The sequence below is a fragment of the Colius striatus genome, chromosome 2, assembly GCF_028858725.1.
Source record: "Colius striatus isolate bColStr4 chromosome 2, bColStr4.1.hap1, whole genome shotgun sequence".
Lineage (NCBI taxonomy): Eukaryota > Metazoa > Chordata > Aves > Coliiformes > Coliidae > Colius > Colius striatus.
The window spans coordinates 63244927-63257163 of NC_084760.1; the positions used below are offsets into that span (position 1 = coordinate 63244927).

Below are 12237 nucleotides of genomic sequence, written 5' to 3' on the forward strand. Positions count from 1 at the left end.
TTAGTAAATGTAGCTAAAATACATAGTGAATTATGAATGTGATGAAGACCTTAATCAGTGACATGAAATATGTATGAGCCAATATAATACCAATTTCCATGTCTATCTTGTGAACTTGGACAATTTTTCACCCCTTTTTTTTCTTTTTTTAGTGTCATTTTGTGGAACGAGAACGGCTGGAAATCACTAGGCCCATAATTTTCATGTTTCCTGTTCTCTACTGCCAGTCAGTCCTGATGCTGCTCAGCTCATTTTCATATTTTTGCAGAATCACAGTTCCCTCCATTGTGATGGTAACAGATGGTTTTGGTTACTTATTTACCTAGAATTACTTTAACATTACATGACAAGGACAGATCATGGAAGAAATACTAATGAAAGCATATTGCATTTCAGTAATCTCCTAACACGTTCCTGGGAACTGATACTTTGTACTTCTTAAAAAAAATGAAAAGGTTAAAAGAAAATAAGATAAGGAATTACAGATTTTTGTTCGTCTTTCATGGATGTATAGTTGATCTGCTCCTTATAAATTAGGGATTATGACTTAGAAAATATTTTTTACATTGATGATATAATATTATTCATATTAATAACAATAACAATGCCACTTTCTGTCTGCAAAGTCCTAAACTGTAACTTGGTCAAACATAAGTTATCCATAATAACAATGACATAATGCAAAGCAAAGGCCTACATTATTTATGCAGATCTACTGGTAATCTGATGATTAAGAAATGTAGAGTATGTTCATGATACAACTGAAAGCACGTTCCTAACAATAAAAACAGAAAATAGGCATTTTTTATCTACATTGCTAAATAACTGGAATATTTGCCATATTTGCTAACATAATTAATTTATCTTTTAAAAGGGTAACGTCTCAGATTTTCCTGAAAAGTCTATCCTTTTTACTGTAGTATTTAGCATTGTGTTGGCCAAGAAAATGAAGATCTTAGGAAAAGCAGTATGCCATAATACACTAAGCAGATATGCCATCAAATACACAGAGCATCAATGCCCTTCAGAGACTACATTTTACTCAGACTTCTCCACTGTCTTTTGATCCAATTCAGACAGATTTAAATTTCATTAATTTTGTAATCAACTTAGGAATGAAGCCTTTCCAATCTTAATTTGTTTTTCTAACTACCAGAGTTTGGTATTTGAAAACAGCACCCCTTTACTGATGTTAAAAAGAGCTGATCTGTTTGGGGAAATGTTTTGATATGCTATCATCTGCTGTGCAGCATGAAGGGTTTTTTTGACTAAATAAAGATTCTGTTACCAATACACAGTGATTATTCTAAGGGAAAGTTAATATTTTAATAAAAACACCAACATCAAAAAAATCCCTTGGAAAAGCAAAGGACTTGGATTTCAGTTACACATCCCTGGAGTGATAAAAATGTGATCCTCATGGCATCATTTCTACTGCGCAGATCAATTTATCTAGCTGCAGGTTCTGCCAAACAAGCCCTAGCAGAGCTTGCTCTAGTGGTTTAAGTCACTGTTACCTATTTGTTCATCCTTACACCAGGAATGAGAGGATGTAGTAAGGGACCAGACATAACCAGCAGAGCTTGCAGACTGAGAAAGTGTCTCAGCTTCACCTTCAGAAGCTAATACATGAAAACGTGAGTCGCGAGGGCTGGAAACAGCTTAATATACCAAAATTGCTTTATGGGCAGTGATGACTGATAAGGAGGAGGAGGAAGAGACAGCTGGCAACGGCAATGCCTTGAGCTATGCCAGTGAGAATTTTCTGGAAACATTTGGTGTCAGCCTTGCCTCTGACTACTGGGCTGGTGGCAGCCTCATTGCTTCATAGAAGTTAACGCAGCTCAGTTTTAGTGCCTGTGTCTTTGAGAGAAGATGTAAACATTTCTGTGAGATAGAGGAAGCAAGAGAGTCAAGAGCAGCAGTCAATACCAAGACACAAGATGGAAAAATTTAAATTGCATTCTCTCTACAGTGTAGCCTGCAAGAATGTGGTACTGAATTAATAATTAGAATAACTGCAACATGAGTTTACCGAAGGTAAATTATGTTTACCTAGCACTTTTTACCTTCTCTGGAAAGAGAAGAGTTTTGCCTAGAGAAAACAAATGTGGGGGCTGGCATAGGAAGAGAGGGGGGCACAAGAAGAGAACGTGGCATAGTGTTGTTATAGAGGAATCAGCCTCTAAAGCTTTCTTAACCAAACAGAATTTTATTAAACCAATTGTAGCAAGCGATAAAAGGGCAAACAGCGCTGGGTGACCGGGGGAAGTGCAACAGTTCCACCACGGCACACACATTCATCCTTTGCATGTCCTTATATATGTTTTACCCCCCCTTCATGGGCTGGGACACTGCGACGGATCGGTCTCTGGTTGGTCAGTTGACAGTGTCCACGCGCCGTCCTTGCCCATCTACCAGCTCCAGATTGGTGAAAAATGTTGCTGGGTGTTCCTGCCTTTGAAGCTTCGCTATTTTGTTGCACCTTCCGAGCGCTGCCCAGGTGTTGGCTTAACCACTTAACTACTATTACAAGACATAATAAAACTTACACTGAATCCCACTCGATTTGCTCAACAATAACAATTTTTACCATTACTTATTACAGTGTCTTCGGGGGAAGCCAGCAGAGATAAGAGTGTGTGAGGCATGGTATGGCAACGTGAAGTGACTTGAAGCAACACAGTATCTTAGGTTGAGAGCTGGCCTACTGGAAGAGAGTTACTGCAGGGCTGTTCTTGGAAGGCATTTTACCTGGCAAACTCACTAATGCTTTTGTCACAAACAGCAGGGATGTGTGCTGGTGAAATCTGTAGATTACATAAACCTGGGAGTTGCTGCTATGCAAAAAACCGAGGTCATCGGGGTGAGGAGAACAACATGATCCTTCAGCGGGAAGGTGGGGGCAGGCCCTTGCGAAGGGCCGAGGGAGAGGCGGGCCTGGCGCCTGAGGTGGTGTGCCCGCCGGTCGCTGCCGGCCGCCAGCCCTCGCCTTGCCACGAGGCGCAGGCACAGCAGCAAACGGTACAACACCAGAACCCAAAATGGCCGAGAGAGTCGCAGTGGGGCCGCGAAGCGCTCACCGCCGGGAAGGGAGGGGAGGGGAGGGGAGAGGAGAGGAGAGGGCTGGGCCAGGCGGGGCGAGGCCCCGGCGGAGGCCAGCTGGCTGCCGCCCGCTCCTCGCCCTGCCCCCGTGCTGCCTGACGCGCCTCCCGCCGGCGGCTGCCCCTGGCGGCGACAGCGGCGGAGGCGGCAGCGGGTGAGCGGCGGCGGTGAGTGGGGACAGGGTGCGCCGCACCGCACCGGGGACAGCGGGGCCGCCTATCCCTTCCCTCCGCTCCGCTCTGGGGAGAGAGGCGCTGCTCGTGCAGCTACCGGTACCGACGGGAGCTTGCGGGCGAGGCTGCCCTTGGCGCGGGTGGGGCCCGCTTCCCGGTGCGCCGTGCGCTGGCGGCGGTGGGAGCCGCGGCTTCGGCCCCGGCGCGGCCCGCCCGGGAGACTCCTGCCGGTGGTGCCTTGGCGGGGAGGGGGCCGAGCTTCTGGCACCCGACGCGAGCCTCCGAGGAGCCATCTTCGCGGGTATTTGAGGGATGTGCCGCGGGAGAAGTCGGCGCGGCCGGTGGCAAAGGTGTATGTGCGCTAAATAGCCGTTGGGCGATTTTCCAGCGAATTAAAGAAAGTTTAGTTGTACCTCGTACTGAAAAATCGTGTGGTTTCCCAGCAGTGCGTTGGCATCGGAAATACTAGAGTTTATTTAATAGCTGGCGTGCACTTTTGATAGTTGGTGGGTCGAGGGTATGATAATAGAAAGTAAACAATGAAGTGTGCTGAAGATACTAGAATTCCATCATCTTACTCTTTATGCAGCCGCGGTTCTCTGACCTCGAAAGTGTTGCATAGTAATGCAGAAGTTTTTTTTTAAATACTAGATGTTGTTATTTAAACTGTCATTGTATGTGTGTGAGGGGAAAAAGATTTTAAATTAATGTGAATTTATAAAAAGTTAAAGGAAAAAAGGCTTTTAAAGGTAAAAGAGCGTCTTGAAAGAGAAGCTGATTACACCGTTGCAATGACCAACGTTAAAACTGACAGTTTTGCAAATTAATAATAATGATGTAAGCTTTTTGAGAGATGAGCCATGTTTTCCTTGGTGGCTTCTAACAATGCATTTTAGTGGTCAGTTAAACAAAATTGAAAGTTGGTAGAAATCATCTGAGGCAATTTAAATCCTGCAGTGCTCCTGTCCCTGCCCTTTTAAGGCAGCTTTGCAGAGGTGGTACCACAGCAGCACATCCTGTTGCAATGTTATGTGTCTGTTAATATCCGCTTGGGTGTTTGTTGTTGCCGTGTGTCAGGGATGAAATTGTGGTTTGAATGGGGCTTTGCCTGAAACCCATGCCGATCCTAAGATTTCTCAGTTTTGTGTGTTAAAAGGACATTTTTGCAAGTGAACTTGAGATCTGAAAATCGGACTCAGTTACAAAGTCTGATTTAGCCTCACCGGTAAATTTTTTGAGGGGTCAGGAGGTGGAACTACATCACTCTTAGCTATTTTAAGTTGATAAAAAATGAGAGGAAGCTTTTGTCTAAGCAAGAGTTTGTGATACATCAAGATGTCAAGTTCTTTTCTCCACTCACCAGATCTGTGCAGGAATCCTGGTTTCTTTAACAGCGGAGAGGCGTTCTGCTGGAGAAGAACTCTGTAGCTTTTATTCTGCACTGCATTGTTAGCACCTGTGGCAGCTGCATTTGATGCTTAGTTTTGCCTGTGGGGCCCGGTTTCCTGTCCTTACCTTGATGCTGTGTTTTGCTTGAAGAGTTCCACATCTAAAGGTTTCATTGTGTTGATGTAGCTTGGCACAGCATAGATCCCAAAAGACCTTCCAGGTGCCTACAGTTACTAACAGTGGCTGCTTTTGGAGCCAGTGTTTTGTGTGGCTAGTGTTGCCATCTACTAAGTTGCTTATGGCTAAACTGTTCAAGGCATTGGTGAAAATTTCCCTGTTTAACAGCAGAATGGTGCATAGAATACATTTGTCAGTGTATCAGTTCTTTGTTCACCGGAAATGGAAATGGAAATAAATGTTAAGCCTTCTTAAGGTGCTTGCATGGTTTATTTCTGGTTCAATTTCACTCTGTCACAGGTATGCAGTAGCTGCTGTCCTTTCAGACACTGCGTGTGTAGACCTCCTGTAACTAGCTGCATCTCTGCAGTATCTTCTCAGGATAAGTGGAAAGCTGTGATGTGGTTTAAAAAAACAAATCTACCATGTGTCCTCTATCCCAGAGAGGAATTTAAAGGAAGAGGTTCCGTTTTTATTGGGGGTATTGATAGAAATTTGCAAAACCCCCGAAGACCTGTGGCATTACCAGGATGCTGTGATTCTGTGGTTGCCTAAGCTCATTTTTTCACCCATACATAGCCACACCTCTGCCCCAACCTTCCTACATTTTTTGTATTTTTTATATTAGCTCCTTATATTTGTATTTAGTATGTACAAAGGTTGTAGTTTCCGTTCACTTCCCATCGGATGTGGAGGCTCTTTATCTGTTCAGGACTGAAATTTCAGATAAACATGTGTCTCGGTTACCACGATTTACAAAGCACTATGACATTCTTGATGAACTGAGAACAGTTCAGGATGGTGCAATGGATTTACAGGTCTTAATAACTTTGTCAAAATCTATTTTACGTTTTAGACCACAATGAATGTGGAACATGAAATCAGCCTCTTAGTTGAGGAGATTCGGCGTCTGGGAACCAAAAGTAAGTATTGTGATACCTCTGGCCATACAGATGTAGTCATGTTATACCTACATGTATGTGTATGACATACATGTCATACAGATGTAGTCATGTTATATGAACCTATGAACTTGGCAAATTTAATTAAGAAGGCTCAGATAACCTGAGAACTTGCATATGTACTTAATCTGTATGGGACTCATACATCTCATCCTTTAAAGCAGTTCTGTTATGAAGTCAAATGTTTAAGCCTCCATGGCACAGATGATGTAGGCCCAAAATCCTGCTATCACTAAAATCAGCTGCAAAGTTACCATTTTCTTTCAACTTTCAATGCTTGCTACAGCCATCAAAGAAGAGAATTGCACCTTTTACTTTCCACTTTCCTACTGGATAACCCTGAACTTTGGAATTCACACGGTTCAGTTCTGTGTAGTACTGAAGGAAGGAATTTATGTGTAAAACTAGTTAAGGAGTTAGAGGTGTTGTCCAAACTTTCCTTAGACTTGCTTAGAAGGTAGCATTTTCTCTTAGATTGTTTTTCATTGTTAAACCTCCTCTTCCTTTACGAATATTTATGCAATTTGCAGATGTGCTACCTGCTCATATATTTCATTTCTGATGCAATTTCATTCAGTCGGTTCCATTTGCTTTCCAAAACCTAAATGGATATGAATACATCTTGCGTTTTCTGTGACTGTATCTGCCTTTTAGTAATAACCTAGCTAATCTTAACATATATTTTCAAGTTCTTGCTTTGTGTGAGAAATCAATTCACATTGCAGCCTTTTCAATGCAAACCTTAAATATTAATAAGTGAAAGAAAGTAATTTGAAAAAAAAACCCACCAAAACAAACCCCACACCACAATATTTTAATTATTTAAAATTTATTTCCTCCTTATGCTTTGAGGAGCTTCGATAGCCTGTGCTGGTCATGGGTTTCAGAAAGTCCTCAGTAAAAATAAACATAGCAGATATGTAGTCCTTGGTATGAGTCTGGGAAAAAAGGAGAAGTCTTATCAGGCAGGAGTTCTGCCTACCATTTATTGTCAGAATTCATAATATGTTCCCTAACACACTGGGAAACACTGTGGGGTTTACTTTCAGTGTTCTGACTGTGTGTCACTTTGTTTCCCCAGTAATCTCCTAACTAAAAGAAAATCTGCATGTGTTTTCTTGTTGTGTCTTTGATTTAGATGCCGATGGGCAAGTGAGTGTGAAATTTGGTGTGCTCTTTGCTGATGAAAAGTGTGCGAACCTCTTTGAAGCCCTAGTGGGAACTCTTAAGGCTGCAAAACGACGGAAGATCATCACTTATCAAGGGGAGCTACTTTTACAAGGCGTTCATGACAATGTCGATATCACTCTGCTGCAGGACTCATCCAGCGTTTCAGCTATGCATTAACGGAATTGTGCAAGACAGTGACTTGCAACATCCTCTGATTAAGGCTAATCATTCTACGGTGTTTTGATGTATTTTCTATATCTTTGTAGTCAAATGAAAGTGTCCTATTTTGTAAAACATTCCCTTTTGTAATTCTTCCTAAAATGGTACTGTATGTTAGTGAGACAAAAGATGCCAAGTCCTTCTCTTTCCCTTGGGTTTTTTGGGGTTTTGGGTTTTTTTTGGAATCTCAGGTGGTGCTCTAAAATATCTGGTGGTTATTTTCAGCATATGAAGAAGAGGACTGGTAATTTAATGTTTACAAATCAAAATGTGCCACAAAAGTATAAAATAAAAGCACATACTTAAAGTCGTTCTTATGGCTGTTGTTTCTATTTGCAATTTGAAATCAAAGCAACCTGAATTATTGTAAGGAACGTAGTTAAGCAGCTGTATAGAAAGCATAACAGTGAGACAGAAATAATTTTGCAGTGTGATTCAATTGAAGAATGACCAACCTTTGGAGTGACTGGATTGTGCACAAAATCATAAATGATAGATGCACCTCATTCATCTCTAGCAGTGTAATATGCTTTCATTTTTTTATCCCCAAGGCTTTTGAATGAAGTGAGTGAGGAGCTCTCTGAATGCTTACATGCAGTTTTAATCCAAAGATGGTACAGCAGCTTCAGCCTCACAGAAATCAAGCTTCCTCTAAATCACTCCAGGGAGAAAGTGGGAGGGAAGGAAAAAAAGACCTTTTGATTGTTTTCTAGCTTAATACTAATTCTTCCTATCAGGTAAAAATGCTTGCTCCAGAAGGGAGAAAGAGTTGCTACATGAGTAAAGCAGCAGTGAGTAAACAAACTGCTTACTGCTGTGTGCTCTCACTCTGCAGCTGCAGCTCTTTAAGTTGCAGGATGAGTGAATTTCCCTTTACTTAGCAGCCTTTTACAAGTGCAAAATGTTTGAAAAGTGTCTCCACATTTCCAGATACAGGAAATGCATGCATGGTTATGGAATCTCTACAAAGCTGTGTAATTCCAGCTGCTGCCCCTTTGTTTTATCTTTGCTCTGCATCAAGCAAAAGGAAAACAACTTAAATCCTGTATGCAAACAGATCTGGGCTGCCTCTGCCTGTGCTGGCCCCAGAATCTGGGGAGCAAGGAAGTGATACGCAGAGAAAGTTGATCTGTTTGAGTTCAAGCCAACTGGAGTGGAGAAGGAAAGCCAAGAGCTCAGCATGGCTTACTGGCTCTAGTGCTCTGTAACTCCAACGTAGCTCTTCTGCTTCCAGACTGGAGCTGACAAGTGCCGGCATCCCTGTGCCCTGCTGGTGGAAAGGAAGGGGACTGAAGCCAAACCTTCCTAATTAGAGGTGAGAGCAGGTAGCTCTATATTACCAGAAAACCACAGTTGCTGTTCCCCTGCCTCTGTGTTGGAAGCCTGAGTCATTGTCTGGGTTCACAGGATAGCCTGAGTATGCTGACAGATACCAAGTGCTTTGTGAGTGTCTGAGATGCCACTTTTTGTAGAGGAGGTCTGCCCCAGCCAGGATACAGTTCTCTGTGTTCACGAGAGGTCTTTAAGCAATGAAGGGGTCTCAATCTTGAACATTTATTTTAAAAGCCCCAAACCAACAGTAAATTTAAGGCTCAGCACTGATTTGGAGCTGAGACTGAACTATTGAGGAAACCTTCACGTCTCATTTTGGGTTTATCCTCTTAACCATGCTAATAAATGTATTCAGGAGTTCTGGGAATACTGTGTGGAAAGCAACAGAGAAACCTGACATTAAAACACATTTGTAACAACCAGAGGAGAATGTGACTATTAACCGCCCAGGGCAGCTGAGATGCGTTTTCCCTGTGTTTCTGAAAGCAGAAGAGAGACATTGTGAACAAGGATGTATATCCAAGAACTTGCCTTCAGTGCAATGCTTAATGTTTCTACTGGCTCCAGAATTATGTAGACTTCATATCAGGTTATATACAAACCCTGTTGAATTTAATTTATTTATTTATTTATTTCTCTAGAGAAAATAAATACTAACATGGCTTCACATGCATGGGACCACACCTCTGTTAAGGAAATAATTACCCCAGCAAATGGCTGGGACACAAATTCCTGGAACGCTTGGTACAATAACTGAGAACCTAACTATGGGGAAAGCATTACCTATTTTTGTAAACAGGAGGACAATGAGCAGTCTCTTATGATGGGTTCATGACCTTGCCAGCTGTAGGTCTGAAGGAAGTTTGTAGGTCAGCCAGCCACACTAGTGATTCCAAAATAGCAAGTAATTCTCCTGACTAGTGGGAAGTAGGAAGATAAAGAGATTTTTGACAACTGGATAGAAGAGTTGTCAGTAGGGCTGTTACCTGCCTGTGGTAGTGCTGGGAAATTAAAGAAAGAGGAACTTAGCTAATGCAGCCTCCATCGATGTAAGATCCAGGAGCGTGGTGGAACCTCAAAGACAGTTAGATGAGCTCCAAGCAAATCTAGCTGGTACAATTTAAGATGTTACCGCTGTATGTCTTCAGCAGGGACTGTTAGAAAAACTGATGGAGTGGAGTGTATGTACTCACCTCACCTCAGCTGTTTCCATGCAAAATCCAGAAACATAAATGTTCTTTTCAAAGCAGTTTTGACTAAGCTGTGAAGGCACTGAGGTGCAGGTTTGCATGACCTTTGGCAAGGGGTGATAACATCTTAAACTTTGCAGGTATTTTTCTTATGAGCATGGGTTTTTGCTGGGTACTTGAGCAAAGGAAGGGTTGAGATGTATGCGATACTATCTTTTATGTGCCTCGCTCACTTCAGAATGAGTTTTGAAAGTGCATGTTGTGTTTTGCTTCTTTCTCATCTCCCTTCCAAAGCTTTGCTGGAGGTGTTCATTTCACTTCAAGGGATTTCTCTCAGTGACAGTGATGTCACTTTTGCCATTTGTGTCTGTATAAAGTTGGTTATCTTTCCATAGTTTCTTTGTCATAAAAAACACTTGAAGAACAAAAGTAGAAGAAGCAGGAAGTTCTTACGTGCTGAAAACTGATTATATGCTACTGATACTTTTGGCAGTTTTATTTAAATTTAGTTGAATGTTTCACCAATAGGCTGAGATTCTCTTCTCCGTCCAGCAGCACAAAGTGATTATTAAGCATGTTTAAACAGTTTTAGAACCTTTGCTAAGATGATGTAGCATGAATGCCACAGGACTGGCTTTATATATAAAACATATCAAAACACCGTTCATGATAGTTTCGTATCGCCTTCACCAAGTATAAAAGAACAGTCCTAATGGGTTGTAGCATAATTCATATTTGGTATTGCCTGAAAATCCTCTCTGATAATTGTATGATGGGAATCATAGTTTCAAGGACTTTTAAAAAGCCAAAAAGCCCAACATACATTTCTTTTGGAAGCTGGAAAAGCCAACAATTTTGCAAAATTTGTGTTTTTGTTAATGTCCTCAGGCAAATATGGGATATTTAGTTTGTAATGGATCTTCTTTTCTGATTTGAAAGGAAGTGATTTATTTCAAAACCAGTCACAAGGCACAGAATGAAATTTGAACAAAGCAGTTAGAGGGAGAATGAACCCTTAGACCAAAAAATATGTTTTGATGCTCTGACAGCTATTTGGAACAGGTCATCTGACCAGATGGAAGTGTACAAGTTTGGTGACCCAGTGACATATTTGAGCCTGAATACCTTTCAGGACAAAAGTCAGTATGATATTGTTTTGTAACTTGAAAGATTATGATATTTGCTCCAATACTCTGGGATTTGGGTTTTTTTTTTCTGCTTCCCTACAGACCAGTCAACTTTCACTTTGGAAACTGTCCTTACAAAAAAGATTCAAACTGTCTCCTTTGTTGCATTTATTATGTATCAAAGAAAAACACAAGGACAAAATAACTGCTTAATGCTCTCCAATACATGCAGACAGGGTCCAAGAAAAAGCTGTTAAAGTTACAGGTGATGCTAAAAACCAACCATCTGCCTTTGCTCATGTGTCCAACTTATATCTCCTAAGGATTTTGTTTTCAAGGCAAGATAACTTCAGTGTTTTGATCTGAAGTGACATTCTCAAAGAAAATTAATAGCAGGTTGAAGAGTTGTTCCAGTGCAATGATTTCAAAGTATCTGTATGGTCAATATTTCCATGTACTCCTTTTTATTGAAAAAAAAAAAAAAGTTTAATAGATTGGTTAAGGATAAGTGCTTGACATTATTTCTAGAAAGGTGGTGTATTTAAGATCTAGTTACATAAACTGCTTAATGTGATACTGTTCTAATAAAGTTTTCCTGAGGGTGGCAGTTCAGTTTAGTTCTGTCACTCTGAGTACAGCTTTAGCCACAAATGTGCTGCAGATGTATATTTAAGCAGCTGAAGCTGGTCTCCCAGCAGGTATTTTGCATAACACACCAGAGGTAGTTATCTTTCCGTGTAGCCTAGATGTCATTGCAGGTTCTGCTTATCGCCCCTGGAGCACCTGAGCGACTAGGGGAGGTTAAATATCAGGCTGGTAACCTGGGGAGGAACTAGTGCGATCTACAAACACACTTCAGAGTCTTGTCAGATCAGACCCAGATTGAACCTCTTTTCAGAGAAATGCTTGAAGTCAAACCTAAGCATTTTACAGTACAGCATCTTCACAAATATGGCAGCATTACGTCCATTACCTTGCTCCGTTTTGGAGGTCATTCCTGCACAGCCACTGCAAGCTGAGTGACACTGGCCAGCTTAAAGCTGTTCTCCAGAGAGGACAATAGTATGAAACATGTATTTGCATATGCTTATTATGCATATGTATTGGTACAACATGTACTGAAAACCTGACTGTTTTTTTACCCAGTGAGGAAACAGTAAATTACAATTATGCTTGAATGGCAATATAGTGAACTGCATTTTTTGGTCTTTGCTAAATGCCAGATAAGATGATTTTAGGATAATTTAGAGTTTGTATTTTGCAGATATAGATCTTTTGTGAAGCTGTGGTGATAGAAGACATATCATTGCCAGGTATTAATTAGTTAAGAGGCCTTGGTCTGTCTCAGCAGCTAATGTTCTAAAAAGCTTCTCTTATAAAGTTGTATTATGGC

At 41.3% G+C, this 12237-nt stretch overlaps 1 protein-coding gene across 5 annotated transcripts; it reads left to right on the forward strand.

Moving 5' to 3' along the window:
- The first annotated feature begins 3201 nt into the window (after positions 1-3201).
- Positions 3202-7502, forward strand: ABRACL (ABRA C-terminal like). Of its 5 annotated transcripts, none has more exons than XM_061990012.1 (3): positions 3202-3272; positions 5701-5767; positions 6945-7502. In XM_061990012.1, the coding sequence occupies exons 2-3, from the start codon at positions 5707-5709 to the stop codon at positions 7151-7153; spliced, it is 270 nt and encodes an 89-aa protein (XP_061845996.1). In that variant the 5' UTR covers positions 3202-3272; positions 5701-5706; the 3' UTR covers positions 7154-7502. The 5 variants fall into 5 exon arrangements, with proteins under 5 accessions (XP_061845996.1, XP_061845998.1, XP_061846001.1 ...); XM_061990014.1 differs by having other exon boundaries at positions 3226-3259; XM_061990017.1 differs by lacking the exon at positions 3202-3272 and adding an exon at positions 3305-3377.
- The last annotated feature ends 4735 nt before the right edge of the window (positions 7503-12237 follow it).